A 17,020-nucleotide genomic window follows, 5' to 3' on the forward strand; every position below is an offset into this window, starting at 1 on the left:
CACTCCGTTCCACTGTTTTCGAACAGCTTAATGACGCCCCAACCACTGGACATCTCGGAGCAACTCCCACGTACAATCGCGTTCGGCGTCGGTTCTTCTGGCCAGGCTTCGACTGCTCTGTGCGCCAATACGTTGCTGCTTGTGAAACTTGCCAGCACCATAACCTTCCATCCTTGTCGCCAGCCGGTCCTCTTCAGCCCATCGAAACTCCCGGTGTCCCGTTCTACTGCGTCGGCTTTGATCTCATCGGGTCATTCTCAACATCTCTGACTGGGAACAAATGGATTGCTGTAGCTACGGACTATGCGACACGATACGCTGTCATGCGGGCACTACCGACAAGCTGTGCCCCTGATGTTACAGAATTTCTCCTTTACGACGTTATTCTTCACCATGGCGCTCCTCGACAGCTGCTGACAAACCGTGGTCGCTCATTTCTGTCCAAAGTCGTCGACGACATTCTTCGTTTGTGTTCCATCCGTCACAAGCTAACCACTGCCTCCCGTCAGCAAACCAATGGGCTTACCGAGCGCCTCAACTGCACGCTGACCACAATGCTCTCCATGTACACCCGTGAACGCAACTTGAGGACTACAGTCCAAACTTCGCATTGTGAACTTTTCAGTTTACCCATTAATTCAAGTGTATGCTAGTTAACTACAAAGAATTTTTTTTTTTTTTTGGTGACCGTGTGGTCCGTATATATTTGCTTACGGGTCTACGTTTCCTCAGACCACCGTGATTGGGAGAGCACCTCGCCTTGTGTGACATTTGCCTACAACTCATCACGCCATTACACCGCTGGCTTTTCCCCCTTTTATTTCTTGTTTAGCCACCGTCCCACATTGCCCTTCGAGACTCTTTTACCATCACCTGTGCACCTTGTTACCGACTACGCCCGCGATGCAGCTTCTCGGGCTGCAACCGCTCGCCAGATTGCAAGGGATCGTCTTTATGCCTCCCAGCTGTCCAAGAAGACCTGCTACGATAGCCATCACAGAGTCGTTAACTACTCTCCGGGCTCTTTGGTCCTCCTCTGGAGCCTTGCCGCCACGTTGGCTTGTCGTCAAAGCTTCTTTCCCGCTACTCCGGGCCTCACAAGGTCCTACGCCAGATCGCTGACGTCACGTACAAGATTACTCCATTGGACAGTCGCTCATCTGCCGGGTCCGCCCCTGATATCGTGCACGTCTCCCGCCTTAAGCCTTATGTTGCCGGACAAGATCCTACTGCTCCTTAAGCGCCGAGACGGCGCTCTCGACGGCGGGGGTTCTATGTTACGCGCTATTCCCGTGCACTGAAGCACGCATCCTGCCGAGCAAGGCAGAATGTGCCAGAAAGACGGTGAACTCGACGATCAGAGTAGTGCTCGTGTTGTTGTTCTGCCATCTTGCCTGCAGACGTCTCTCTCTGTATATATCTTGTAAATACAATTTTCTATCCCTTTTGGCTACTCTCATCCCCATGGAAAAATAATTCGACCAAATCTTGCAATCCCGCAAGGGTCAAATTAATGGGAGTCCACTGTACATGTGCACAACTGCCGTGCGGGGCCTCAATGGCCGAGTGCGAGAGTGCTAGCATGCACGGGCCCAGTGTCATACTGGCTTAGAGTTGCAACTCCATGTGGTGTTCACGAGTGGATGCGAGACCTGTAACCACATTGTCCATGAGCAGACAGCACAGCACCGATTGTGCTTCTCGATCTGGACACTCACACCACCAACACAGCAGCAGCCTACTGAACCAGTGACAATGCAACAGTTCAAACATCGGTGCAAATGAATGGCTCGAACAACGATGACAGTCGTTGATACTTTCAGAGAGTATGCCGACCTCCTGAATGTTACGGGTATTAATAATTTTGCATGCAAGCATGGTTTGTAAATAAGTGCCGGGGGATGTGGTACATCAGTGAGATACTGCAATGATGCGGCAGATGGCTTTCTTGTGCGGGGCTTATCAGCCGTCACTCTTGCCCACAGACTTGCTTATATGCCGCTGCCTCGATGCACGCACTTGTAATCTGATTTTATAGTTGTAAGCGGACAGCCAGGCTGTGGGCCGGTTACTTTGCCATGATGCAATAAAGGCATGCTACTGGCACAACTGACTTCCTGGATGCTGTGCGTGTGAACTATGACAAAGCTAAATATATGTAAACCTTTTCTGCTGGTCTCGCGGTGCAGCGTGTAACACTGCTGCAATGGGTTCCTCACAGTGACAATGCTGTGACACGGCTGCTATGTGCCATGTCGCCTCTGTGTATTGTTAAAACACTCTGCATTCATTCATGTATTTTATTTCCTTAAAGTATTACATAAGGGATGGGTTCGTACAGCAGATGGCATAATCCTTACAATGTGAAAGCACACTTGTTACGCTTTGCATGAAGCTTGATGGGCAGACAATTGTGGGAAAGGCCATTCCAGTCTTTGGCTGCTCTGGGAAAAAATGAAACAGAAAATGTTTTAGAACGGCCACGTGGGCAAGTAATTTGTAGTGCATGGCCAGTGTGATGAGATATGTGAGCAGCAGGGATAATGTAGGTGGAGGAACAGAAGGAGCCTAACACTAAACCTTGGTGTTGCTTTCAACGCTTCACCATTAAGCTAAAGTGCCAATTTTCTTCTGCTACTTGCTTTACCTTTTTCAAACATTTGTAAAAGTCTTGCTAGTTGTATTGAGCACATTTTAAAACAACCATGCTGACAATGAAGCATCCATCCCAAATGATGCTGTGAAGGACAGCCTGACACTGCACTGTGTCGGTGTAAATGATGAACACCCCCACTCACCTGAGCGCAGACGAACGCTTGCCCTTCTCGCTTGGGTCCTGTGCAGTGGGGGAGGCCTGCACAACAATTCATTAATACTGTCAGCTCTATAACAGTGGTGTACGCACACAGGTACAGTTAAACCTCGATATAACGAACCTCAACATAACGAAATTCATGATATTGCAAAGTTTTTTTAACTCCTTGTCCATAGAAACCCATGTATTTCAAACCTGAATACAGCAGAACCCCGCTGATACGTTTTTCACGGGACCGTAAAGAAAGAGCCGGGAAATGCAACCAGAAACAGGAAAAATAAAAAATGGGAGTAGTGGTGGACTGCACACAATATTATTTTAATTCTTACATGTGAAAAAAAGGCGTAGTTTTGCCCGAAAGCCGAAGCATCGATTGCGATAACAAATTAGTAGACAGCTATACAAAATAAGGATAGTAATTTTATTGTCTGTATAAACTTGAAAACATTTGCTTATTAACTATATTAACAAGTATGGTGTCAGCGCCCAAGGGCAAACATGAACACATCACACTCGATGAGCGCGGACACGCGCTGTCCGTGCTGTCAAACGCTGGGCTGAGGAAGTGCCGCTGCAGCAGCAAGAGAAGTGACCTTCATGCTGTTGTCTATCACTTCAACGCAAACTGTGAGCGCCGAGAACACACAGCACACACAAAGCTACGAGCCGTTGACGCACCTACACTGCCTAGACTCTGCCCCCAACACAGATCGCTTTCAAGATACGGCCCGTGCGCCGCCGGGCAGTACACGGTTGATGCTAGAGTGCAATGCCGCTCGCTATCCCTCCCTCCCCCCTCGCTCTCTCGCCAGTGCCTCGAGTGCAACGGAAGAAGGCGCGCTCCCTCCCTGGTTTTCTTTCTTGCGCGCGCAAGATTTAGACGCAGTCGTCGGCTCCCCTCACACGCTTTCACTCGCACATACAGCACACGGCGCAACGATAGCGTTATCGCCCTTGGACTTTATACGGAACATCTATGCGCCAAAACCAATTTTAGGGTCACAACACATCAGACACTTTAGATAGCAAATACGGATCTCAAGGGCCATGCTTTTGCTGGCGAAAACTGAAAATACGTCATAGGTGTCGCCCCCGGCACTTTGGGCGGCCAATGCCATCGTCAAGCCACCAAGCCAAGCGACATGAAAAGTAAAAATGGCCAGTCGGGCCAGCGCGGGGTGGCAGTTCGCAACGTATGATGCGAGAACGGTCCCACAGTTGCGACGTAACACTGGGGTTACGAATGCATTGGGCTCTATGCGAGCTGTGCCGGGACCGGCCGAAAACGACGTAACAGCCGGGAAAACACAGCATCCGGGAACCTAACAGCAGAGTTCTACTGTATAAAGAAGTGTCTTTATATAACGAAATTTACCTGCTGCTATGAAGGACTTATCGAGGCATGAAATGGAAACTGCCACGAGCGCAGGTGGCCGAATGGTTGAATTACATGCAGCTGGTTGCGTATGCGTGGCTCAAATTGCACGCCGACAGAGTATGTTCCCTAGCATCTGCGTCGTTAACAGTCAATTCGGCTGCTCATGGCCTCCTTACTGAATTATCGCGGCGCCAAACCGCCTGATTTTTGAGGTCTAATTCGCGAGTGTGGTGTCGAGCAGCTGCACTAGGACTGTCAGCGCCCAATTTGGTGTTCTTGTTGTGGCTCATTATGCTGTCTTGTGCGGCAAAAGTTGACAGTCACTTTAGGATACGCTAAAGAGGAAGAAGGAGAAAGCCTGCCCGTTCCCGACACATTCATTACATAACTTGACATTCTAATTCGAATGCATTGTTACTTCCTATTACTTTTTTCTCCCATCAAAGGTCGTGGGTCTGAGTGCCTTAATTAGCAGTGCCTTAATTACCTTAACCTAAATTAACACAACAGGTAGTGGGTTCGACTCAGCGATGTCAATTGGAATCGAGGTATGGCCGGTTCGTCCATATCTCCAAGTGGGTTCAAGTGCCTTAATCAACTTCACTTTAATCAACACTAAAGGTAGTGGGGTTTAACTCCCGCCAGTGGTTGAGGGTTTGACAACCACCAAAGGTCGTGGGTTCGAGAGCCTTAATTAACTCTCTCTTAATTAGCCTGCTTTAATTCACTTTGTCTTAATCAACACCAAAGGTAGTGGGTTCAACTATCGACCTTCATGATGTCAACTGGAATCCAACCTGGAGATATGGACGCTTCACCCATATCTCTAAGTGGGTTCCCACCAAAGGTTGTGGGTACAAGTGCCTTAATTAACTCTATGTGCCCTAATCAACTTTTTAAACCCACATGTCGTGGGTTCGACTGCAATCAAACGTAGGGGGTTCCACTGGTTTGAGCGTATTAATTAACTCCGCCTTAATGAACCCCAACGGTCATGGGCTCGAGTGGCTTAAAGGGAAGCTGAAGAGGTTTACGGGGGTTTGGAAGGCTGACACAGTATAACTCAACTACTGCAGTTATTTGCTCGATTATGGGCGTAGCAGCGCCGCAATAGCGGTTTCGTTGATGCACCGCCCCCTTCGCGCGAGGATGACATCAATACAGGGGCCACGTGAGCGCTCCATTCCAATCACGCTCCTCGCCGATACCTAAGTTCGCCTTGGCCATCAGAGCCCATTAAACGACCCGCGGCGTCTCGCGCAGACGCTGCCACTTGTTTGTTTTTTTAAGTGCAAGTGCTTTATTCTTTCTTCACATGAACATGATTACACAGATATCTGGACCGATAGCCAGGGAAGGCTAATTTCCGGTCCTGTGTCAAAATATAACAAACAGGTCAGGTGCAGAATTTAAGAGCAGAATTCTGGAACATGTTTTGATTTATAACAGACAAGAAACATTAAGAAATATTCCTAATTAGTTGATGCAGGTAAGTTAGAGATTCTGGTTGTCAAGAAAAAAGAATTTGCTACACTGGTTGAAATTACGTGTGGTTTTAACCTCTAGGGGTAAAATATTCCAGATTTTTGTGCCACTGAATTCAATTACCCTTTCGCCATATACATGATAACACTTTGGTAAATTGAGGTTACCTTTCAAAGCATGTCTAGTACTGTGAGTTGGAAAAAAAAAGGCGTTTTGAGGAATAGGAAAGTTAGTGAACAAAATATTATTAACTGAAATTGAAATCCTATGATTACAAAGTGCTTTAACCGATAACACATGTTGTGTTTGGAAAATATCATTTAATGTATCCCTGTTGTAGGTTGAAGTGCTAATTATTTTCAGAGCCCTTTTCTGTAGTTTATGTAAAGGTTGTAAGTAGGTCATGTAAGTCACGCCCCATGATTCCAAACAATAACTAATATGGCTATGGCAAAACGCATAGTAAAGGGATTTGAGTACTTCACGAGGGAAATATTGTTTTGCTTTTATTAATGAGTAATAACCGTATGCGACCTTCTTGCATACACTATGAATATGGGCTTCCCAATGTACATGTTGGTCAAATATGACGCCCAGATATTTAAACGAATCAACTTCTTGGATGGGGCTATTATTTAACCTAATATTTATTTGACTGGTGTCAACATTGTTTCTCCTCAACCGAAAAACTACATATTTTGTCTTATTGCTATTTAAAGTTAATTTGTTTTCTAAAAACCACGAGGAAATTCTTGATAACCCGGCCATCCGATCCGTTTGCAGTGCAGGGAGTGTGTCTCCTGTATATAATAAAGCTGTGTCACCTGCATACATTAGGACGTTTGAGTTCTGTAGAGAATTAGGGAGGTCATTAATGTACAACGAGAATAATATGGGACCGAGCACAGAACCTTGTGGGACACCACTGGTGACTGTGCTGTATGTAGAATAATAATCACCCATAACTACCATTTGTTTTCGTGAGGATAAATAGCTGGAAAAAAATTCGAGGGAGTTATTTGTAACTCCATAACTTTCTAGTTTTTGCAATAGTACAGAGTGGGAAACGGTATCAAATGCCATGATAAATAAAATTTGCTTAATTAAAGCTACTAGCACTGACTTTTCACCTCTGAAACTATGATTTACGTATTCAGGGGGTGCAAAAATATAACAATTCTTTGAAAGCTCACTTTTTTGAAAAGTGCTTCAGCTGCCCTTTAATTAACTCTATCTTAACCTTACCCTAATTAACATCACACATCGTGTTGACACTTCTTTGCCTTGGCTTCACGCTTTCATATAAAGAAATTGATGGTCTAATTCACCCTAATTAACAAAAGCCGTGGGTTCAACGCTCACGAAAGGTCGAGGGTTAGACTCCCTATGAATTTTGGTGCCGTCTAAGGCCTTATTCACAGTGGTGGTACAAGTACTAAGTGCAAGACGCTCTGGCTTGAGGACAAGGCAGCGATTTCGAGCAGAGAGAAGAAGAAGGATGTCGTTTTGGAAGCTCACTCTCCGTGATATGGAAGTCGAAAGATGCGATCCTCGACTCCCTGAAGAAGGGTGATTGTGATGAATAAGACGTACAACATGCTCTGAAGATTATGCTCACCACGAACAGCAGCAGCATCGTGATCACTCCGCGAAAGATGACGCCGAAGTTACGGTTCAGAGCGCTGCCCAATGTAACTGTTTAGCCGCCCGTTCCGTGCCAGTACATCCAAAGGATCTACATCTACGCCAGTTCCAATAAATCTCATTTCAGGTACTAATTCTCAGCAAAAGCAATTAAAAGCGTCAACATGCAAAGATGTAGACAAAGCGGTCTTTGCTAATTCAATCTGCACGCAGACATAGTATCAGGGTTCGTACAGGTTTCCAAGGCGAAAATTCAAGGATATTCCAGGACTTTCCAGGACCTGTCACAGGCTTTTCGAAGACTCAAAGTGGCATCCAAAGTAGGATTTCGTTTCTCTAACCTTTACAAAAATGACTCACAAAATTTATATCACAATTATAATAAAAATGCCTAGCCTTGATAACTTTTCAAGATCACAACACAAAATGAACGCTTACAACAGTGGCTGAGATTTCTTCAATATAGAATGGGTAAAGTTCACCAAAAATATTCAAAACATTCAGCATAGGGTTATTCCACTAAAATAATAAATAAATGTATATCCCAATGATGTTACTAATTTTTAGCCTTGATCACTTTGCAAGTTCACAACAATACCGAAAAAAAAAAGTTCACAAAACACAATAAATGCTCTCAACAGCTACTCTGACTTCTCCAGTATTAACTGGGCAAGTTTACCGAATTTCCAAACCATTCAGTGTAGTCTTGCTACACATCCATTATACAGTAGAACCCCGCTGTTACGTTCCCGGGTGCTGCGATTTCCCGGCTGTTACGTCGGTTTCGGCCGGTCCCGGCATAGCTCCCATAGCACCTAATGCATCGGTAACCCCGCTGTTGCGTCGCAACTGTGGGACCATTCCCGCATCGTGCGTTGCTCACTGCCGGCCCGAGCGGCCATGTTGACTTTTCATGTCGCTTGGCTTGGTGGCTTGACTGACGATGGGATTGGCTGCCCAAAGTGCCCGGGGCGACGCCTATGACACAGTGTTCGTCGTTTCTTGTTCGTCCACGTCCTTTTCGCGCTAGTTTTCCGTAGTAAGTCCAAGTATGCTGTATGTGCAAGTGAAAGCGTGCGAGGGGAGCCGACGACCGCGGCTAAATCTCGCGCGCGCAAGAAAGAAAAGCGGGGAGGAAGCTCGCCTTTTTCCGTCGCGCTCTGGGCACCGCAGGGAGGGGGAGGGAGGGATACAGGGCGGAGTTGTACTTTGGCATCAACTGCGTACTGCGCAGCGGCACGCGGTCGCACGGGCTGTATCTTGAAAGCGATCTGTGTTGGGGGCAGAGTCTAGGCAGTGTAGGTGCGTAGGCGGCTCGTAGCTTTGTGCATGCTGTGTGTTTTCGGCGCTCCGTTTGCGTTTAAGTGGTAGGAAGCACGCAGGTCACAACGCTCACGCCAGCGTTTCGACAGCGTGTGCCCGCACTCATCGAGTTTGATATGTTCACGTTTGCCTGCGCGTGCTGACACTGTGCTTGTTTACAAGTTTATATGAACGATAAAACTACTATCCTTACTTTGTATAGCTGTCTACTAATTTGCTATAGCAATCGATGCTTCGGCTTTTGGGCGAAACTGCGACTTTTTTTCAAATGTCAGAATTAAAATAAAACTGCCTGCAGTTCACCACTACTCTCATTTCGCAATTTTCCCGATTTCTCGGCTCTTGCGTTTCCTGGCTCTTACGTCTTTTTTTACGGTGCCGCGAAAAACGTATCAGCGGGGTTCTGCTGTATTATAACAAATACATGTATATTGCAATTTTGTAAAATATGTCGATCATTTCTGAAGTCCGCAATATTAAAAGTTAACACAACGAGTTAAAACCCACAACAGCTGCACAGGCTTCTGCAGTATTAGCTGGGTTGGTCCATCAAACATTTCCAAAACATTCAGCATAATGTTATTGCACTTATACTATATTATCAGAAATAATATTATAACAAACCTCCACCCAAAGACACTGAGCATCAGTGGTAAAGTTGCTCCACTATAGCTCTCTTTAGCTTCACCTCGCGCGCCAGAGGGAAAGTGGGACAAGGCAGACCGAAGGGCGAGGAGTGAAACGAACGATAGGGTGAGGAAAGCAGTGTAAACACTGCCAGCCCAGCAAGCACCGAAGCGTGGCACAGGTCTCTCGCTCCGCGCGCGGTTTGACGCGGTTAAGTCTTTTATTTTTTCCGCGCAGTTCTGCAAAACGGAACCATGTGTGCTCGTGCCGGCGTATTGTTTCTGAAATGGGGAGTTCCACGCCGATCTACCACAGAAAGGAGGCCGCAATGTCGTTACCAGAGTGCATTGCTCACGAAATTCAAGAATTTTCAAGGAAGGAAAAAAATTCCAGGACTTTCCAGGGCCTTGAAAACGCACTTTTCAATTTCAAAGGTTTTCAAGGATTTCAAGGACCTGTACGCACCCTGTAGTATGCTCCCTTAAGTGGGCAAAAGGCGACAGATTTCGTGTGTATGCTTGGCTGGGATGATTGCTAAGCATGTAGAGAATCGCTACACCGACTGACTTAAGGCTCGGCGCCAGGTTGTCCAGAAGGTAGTGAGCGGCGAATTCCCATCAGCCGATGCGCCGGAATCTGCTGCCTGGATACAGAAAGAAATGCCGTAGATTCTGGAATACTATGAGCTGGCAGATGTTCACAACGCTGATGAAACATGTTTATTTCATCAAATGCTTTCGAGCCGAACGGCGGCAAGCATAGCAAGCTCCGTATTAGCGTCCTTCTGTGCGTCAACATGGATGGCAGTGACAAGCGCATTGTTTCAAGAAGGCAAAGCAGCCAGAGATGTGCTACACTTCCAACAAAAACACGTGGATGACACGCGAGATCTTTTGTTACTGGCTGCAGAGGTTCAACGAGCAAGCAAGGAGTGCTGGCCACCATGTATGCCTCCTTTTGGATAACTGTACTGCCCACCGCGTAGAGGACATCTGGCTCATGCACATGGAATTGAAATTCCTTCCCCCGAGTTCAGAAAAGCCCGTAGGAGGCCACAGTGTGCGGACATGTTTTTGCATGGGCTCCTCTTTCGGATCTGTGTTTTGGATCATCATTGACTCTGGTGCTCGATTCATCCACACCATAGGCCTCACCTAGTGGACCGAAGCTACCCGATACCACTTGGGTCACTGTCATATGTAAGAGGCCGCCTGTGGCGCGATAAAGAAGAGAAGCACGTGAAGCATGGCGTTTGGAACAGCACGAGCCCTCGAGCCGCGTGACCCGAGACGTAATCGAGGGATGAACGGCGGTGTCCGCTGATTATCGACGTGGCTCCGGGCCAGGAAGGTCGCATCGTCAGCTACGCTCTGGCGACGGGAAACTTCGGGGTCTGGCCGAATCCGTGACGTTGGCCGTCCAAGGTGTGGCCGTCGACCTCGGCAAGTTCGAGTGAGGCTCCTGGACTGGCTGCAGCCTCTCACGGCGGAACCGGGCACCCCAGAGAGGATCCCTCTTCTGCGGCAGACCGGCACGTTCGATAGTCCTCGGGACGCCACGTCGGCACTCACAAAGAAGTTGCGACGCATCCCGACGCTAGGCCTATCCAGGTGGGCCTAAGCAACGCCGCGCCTCATCACCGACGAAGTACTGACGAGCTCATCACTGACGAAGTACCAACGAACTACGAGACGCCGACATCTAAGACAAAGGAGGCGACAAGACGACGGCGAGGCAGCGATTACAGCACCAACAAGAGAACCTCTTTCTTGGGAAAAGAGCCAACGAGCTTCAGACTGGAAAACACGTGCGACGACGAGTGCAGTAAGGTGAATCTTCTTTGTAGCGTCTCAACGGGGTAGGCCAGGGTTGCCTGACTTTGGAGGATTAGCCACCACAGAGAAATGTGGCGAAAATTAGAACATGTTTAGTGTTTATTAAGCATTAAGTTGTACAGGTGTTTGTATTTATTCACTATGTGTTAGTGTGATCGAGTTTGGTTTGAAGTTTGGATTTTGCAGTGTAATTAAAAATCTGTTTGCTTTGTCGTCATGCATCTTCCATCTCCATCTCATATAACACCTGCACGCCCCCGAGATCGGTGACACGCGACAGTCACTGTGAGTCCATTTTCCATTAACTCACAAGCCTTGAAGACTTCGACACGAGGAAAGCCCCAATAAGCTTAAAGGAACCGGTGTCTGCCCAACCTAGGCACGGCTCCGTCGATGCAGGTCGCTCACGACGGGCACCGTTCCACCTCGCGCTCTTACTGACGACATTGCCAACCATGGCCCTGCAGCAAGGCAGCGTCTAACGTCATTAATGCTATTATGCACTGTTTCGGAGTGCGCTAACAAGCAAACGGTGCCGACAATGCTTAGCGACGCCGAAGAGACGCTAACAACAGCCAACATGCCAGCAACTATCGGGGCATCGAGCTGTATCGTGTTTGATAAATCAGCAGTTGGCAATGTACACGAGCCCCAGAGTGTGTGGGGATTGAGGGTTGTGCCGGCATGATTGCGCGCGCTTCGCCTGCTCTGCCATCCCTCGCCATCGTTCCCCGCTGGCCTCCTTCTCCGCCCGCGCCGCCTAACCGGTTCCCGCGGTGGCGCTGCGCACGCGGCGGTTTGCGGTGAGGGCGGGGCGCTGACGTCACTACGCGGCGGGTTGTCGGCTGCGAGCAGCGAAGCGTGGACTTCTCTCCGGGACCAGCGCACGGTACGTTCATGCTTTCCTCTCGTCTGCCGACACCTTTGTGACTAGGACTGGAGCTCGCGCACGGTGCCTTTGCCCGTGCGGGGAGCGCGTACTTTGTGCTGATCCTTTCCCGACGCTAAGCTGACGAGCGGTGCCATTAGTGCTTGCGCGAGGTCGTACCCCGCCGAGCCGCACTTGCCGAAAGCCTAAGCCAAAGGATATTGCCCGTGCTCTCGCGAGTTGACCCATTGGTTATCGCCAGAGCAAGTAGCATAGCCGCCGGGACTTTTCCTAGCGGCGTGTCCCAGCTTGAGCCTGTGCTCTCGCCGCGACGTGCTATAGGCGCCTGTTATTGTATTTTCGCCCTGGTGCGGGACCCCTTTAACTCCCCGCCGCGCGGGCGTTTGTGCAGTGCTGGTGCCGACGGTTTCAGTAAACGGTTTCCGTCAACTCAGGGCTTTACTGTGTTTTTGCGTGCGTCGCGTGTGTCGCCCTTGCGGCCTCTGAGCTCGCGCGCGAGCGGTGCTGGAGGCGACGGCTGACGCGGCCCTGTGGCTCGCTAAGCTCGAACCCGCGGTGGTTGGTCTCCTGTGAGACACCAAGAACCCACAAGTGTCATCACTGCGCACTCTCTGTGCGCAGTGTAGTCTTGCCCTTCTCCTCTTTCCCTTTCTTCTGGAATGTACAAAAGGCAGCACTGAATAAACTCTGACATTCTTTGTTGCGTTGAACTCGTCTAATATGTTTCACTGAAGGCCGCACAACGAAACATAGTGTCAGAAGTCCGTACTCACGACTGAGCCACAGGACACCACCGACTATCCATTAGCCAAGGCATGAACTTCTTGAAACCACCAGAACGCCTTCAGCTGGACGGGGATGTGAGCAAAAGATAGTAACTTTTTAAACAGAAATTTGAACTGTTCTTGACAGCGTCGGAGACCGCCGGTGGGAAGAATCGGACAGGGTCGATGAAAGTTGCATTGCTACTCAGCTTGGCGGGTGACGAAGCTTTAGAGCAGGGGTTCTCAAGCATGGTCGCTCCAGGGAACCCTGCTAAGCTCCATGAAGCGCCAAGGAACCCCCCCCCCCCCCCCCCCCCGAATTAACCGAATTAAGATGTCCTAAATAACCGAATGTCGAAGGTATCAAGACAACAGACAAATGCTTAATTACGTCAACACGCTTTTATTTACGCTATGAATCGGCAAATCCTGTTCATATCTAGCACAACACCAGTGCGGAAGCTGAAATTCTCATCATCTCATAACTGGTTAGCGCTAGCAGTGGCGAAGGCCTCGCGTGCGTACATCCCGATTATTTTTTCGCCAGTCAGCTGCTCGCCAACAAATTGTCCGTCCATCGCGATGTAGCCGGTGCTCTTAATCTTCGACAGCTCTGCACTGAGTCGAAGCAAAACTATTTCTTGCCGCAACCGCTGCGGACGAAACCGCGGCCGCTATCGACGCGATCATGGACGGCGACCTTGCGGTTCAGAAGGCAGGTGGCCGACGCACGCACCAAGTCAAAACGAAACTACCGTTCGCTGCAAGAAGTGCGGACGAAGCCGCGGTCGCTATCGACGTTACCATGGATGGCGACTACGCAGTTGTGAAGGCACGCAGCCGACGCGCGCACCGAGTGAAAACGAAACTACTGCTTGCTGCAACCGCTGCGGTGGTTATCGACGTGATCATGGATGGCGACTACGCACTTATGAAGGCATGCGGCATGCCGTCAATGCGGTGTTATGCGCGGCGATAAACGCAAAAACAAAGTCTTTAAGGGCACAATTAGGCACGAAGCGCTCCGGCGTTGCTGTCAATCAAGTGCCGCGCACGATTGCCGCTGAGGACCATGGCGATGAGGACTGCGCCGCTTCGTTTTGGTTGGACGCTAGCGCCGTTCTTTCTCCTATGCGGCGCGTATTTGCGCCGTTCCGCGCATTTTTTTTTCTTCATTTTTAAATTCCTCCAACGTATACGTCAGTGCGCACGCAATCGGCACCTACGCTATCTACAAACGGGAGAAATGCGCATGTTGGTAAATTACGGCCTCCGAGATTCAAGTGCGAAAGCTTAGGCACGCTGCCCGTTTTCGGAGGTTGGATTGCTACAAGCTGTTTGCGGATTTATTACGCAGTTCGCGCGTTGCCATTATGCGCTGTGCTGTGCTTTTTGACACACGGGCATGAATAATGGAGATTCTGTGGATCGAGCGCACCTCATTGTCGCCGTTTTAGCCACTTGGTGACGCGGAAGCACGGAAATTTATCAGTGGCTCGCAGAACCCCGAGCAGGGGCCTGCGGAGCCCCAAGGTTCCGCGGAACCCACTTTGAGAACCCATGCTTTAGAGGTTTACAACAACTTCAGCTTCACTGGTGGCGAGTCCAAGGACGACCTCGAGACAGTGGTTGGAAAATTTGATGAATATTGCAAGGCCCAGCTAAATGAAGTCCATGAACGCTTTGTGTTCCGTCAAAGTGTCCAAGCCGAGGGTGAATCAGCCGAACAGTTCATTCGAGATTTGAGAAGACTCGCTCAGTCATGTAACTTCGGCACAATATCAGAATCTATGATTCAAGACCAAATTGTGTACGGCACAAGCAATGAAAAGGTTCGTGAGAAGCTGCTTCGGGACAAAGGATTGACCTTGGCCAAAGCCGAACAAGTGAACTAGTCGCTGCACAAAAAGAGGTCTGGACACAAGAACGACAGGTCGACCCGGTAAAAGAGAATTGGTCTACCCACGAACGTCGGACAGAATTCCGGTGGAGCCGATGTGGATGCATACACGCCCCACGGAGCTGCCCTGCATTTGGACGCATCTGCAGAAAGTGTGGTGGCGAAAACCACTGTGCGGTGTGCTGGAAGAGAGAGAGAGAGAAGAACTTTATTGATTTCCGGCAGATTGCTGGGCTAGGTTTCCACCTAGGAGCCAGCGGAGAGACCGTGTCTCCCGGCAGCTTTCTCGGCCTGCTGGATAGCCCACAGTTGCTGGTCCAGGCCTCAACTGTGCAGCGCAGTCCCCCAACGCGCCTGAAGAGTGCCAAGAAAGTTTCTGAAGTGAGAAGCGGTGACCATGAAGACGATTTTCAGATTCTCAACGTGTCATACGGCAAGCACCAGCGTGACTGGCTGGCGCCTGCGCAAGTCGGTAGTACGCTAGTTTACCTCAAGGTGGACACCGGTGCCCAAGCAAACCTGCTGCCTTATGGTACATACCAAAGACTACGACCAAAAGCGCAGCTTAAGGCCAGCAACTCGGTGCTCCGCTCCAATGATGAAGCAGTCATCAAACACCTGGGAATCACGACGCTAAAGACCACAATAGGTGCGAACATCGACTTTTTCATCGTGAAAAAGGGGCGTCAAGCCATCCTGGGGATACACGCCAGTGAGCGGCTGGGACTATTCACACGATCCGTGAATGTGGTAACAACCAACAGCAGCGAGCAACTGGCACAAGCTTACCGAGAGGTGCTCCAGGGAACTGGGTGTGTCAAGCGTGAATATCAGATAGCATTACGAGAAGGTGCAATTCCAAGCATGCAAACGCCACGACTAGTGCCTCTCGCGCTGCAAAAGCCCTTTACAGAGGAGCTCGAAAGAATGCTGAAGGCAGGTATCATCACCAAAGTAGAGGAGCCCACGGACATGTTATAATCGCAAAAAAGATGGCAAAGTAAGGATCTGCATGGACCCCCGAAGCGCGAGCATTATCAGATGCCGCAGCGTGAAGAGCTTGCAGGCGCAAAATTTTTTTCACGTTTGGATGCAAACTCCCGTTTCCACCACATTCCGCTGCACCAGAAACGTCTAGAATATGTACATTTGCCACACCATTCGACCGTTATCGTTTCCTTAGGCTACCGTTCGGAATCGCATGAGCTCCTGAGGTCTTCCAGAAGACGTTGAACGAGATTTTCTATAGTATTCCAGGCGCTCAAGTGTACGTGGACATCATGCTGCTATGGGGCTCAACCAGACAGGAACACGACGAAAGGCTAAGGAGCGTCTTGGAAGTGGCCCGTAAAGCTGGACTAACTTTCAATCCCGAAAAGTACGAAGTAGGTGTCACTGAAATTTCGTTCCTTCGTGATATCATCTCCCAGGCAGAGATACGACCGAGTCCCGTATCAGTAACCTCAGTTCTTAGCCTGCCACCGCCCACTGATAAGCTCGAGATGCAACGAATGTTAGGCGTCATAAACTACTTCGCAAAGTTTGTGCCAGCACTCGCCGAAAAGACTCAATTGTTACGCCAACTTATAAAGAAAGACTGTTTTTGAATGGAGCGACAATCACGCAGTTGAATGGGAGCAGCTCTGCAAATGTCTGAGTCGACATCCGGTGTTGGCAATCTTCGATCCTAAAAGAGACACGAAAATTACCTCAGATGCTTCACAGAATGGCGTAGGCTCGGCTCTATTACAGCGGCATGGTGACTCTTGGAAACCGGTCGCATATGCTTCCCGCGTATTGACAGACGTTCAAAAAAGGTATTCACAGATTGAAAAGGAAGCAATGGCTGTTGTATTTGGATGTGAAAAGTTTCATCACTTTGCGTACGGACGTCATGTTATCCTTGAAACTGATCATCGTCCATTAGTGGCAATCTCAAAGAAAGCTATCGGTGAAATGCCACCTAGACTGCAACGTTTTTTTCCACGTTTATTGAAATACGATTTTCAACTGCAGTTCATTCCAGGAAAACAGCTGGTCCTCGCAGATATGTTGTCACGGGCTTCTATTGGCCCGCCGGAGCAGGACGGAGTATACGAGGACGTCGAAATACATGCAGTGTGCTGTTTCATCATTAGTAAGCGAAGCGATGAAGAAAGATTAGCAACTGAAACAAGGAACGACTACTACTTGAAGAACGTTACGGAGCATCTGACAAAAACCAGTGGAAGGAGAGCTAAGACCCTTCGCAGCTGAGCTATCTGTCATAAATGGGGTGCTGTTTAAAGCCAACAAAGTGGTGATACCGCTCAGTATACGACGCGAAATGCTGAGCAGGATCCATGACGGCCATGTGGGAA

The 17,020-nt window shown here is 49.0% G+C and overlaps 1 protein-coding gene across 1 annotated transcript in view; it reads right to left on the minus strand.

Moving 5' to 3' along the window:
- The window catches only part of LOC125945147 (uncharacterized), a 414,471-nt gene that overhangs the window by 89,362 nt on the left and 308,089 nt on the right, over nucleotides 1–17,020 (minus strand). The window contains exon 18 of the mRNA XM_049666722.1: nucleotides 2,799–2,854. Coding sequence (XP_049522679.1) covers nucleotides 2,799–2,854 — 56 coding nt within the window. The remainder of the gene's footprint in view (nucleotides 1–2,798; nucleotides 2,855–17,020) is intronic.

Source organism: Dermacentor silvarum, chromosome 4 (assembly GCF_013339745.2).
Source record: "Dermacentor silvarum isolate Dsil-2018 chromosome 4, BIME_Dsil_1.4, whole genome shotgun sequence".
Classification (NCBI taxonomy): Eukaryota; Metazoa; Arthropoda; class Arachnida; order Ixodida; family Ixodidae; genus Dermacentor; species Dermacentor silvarum.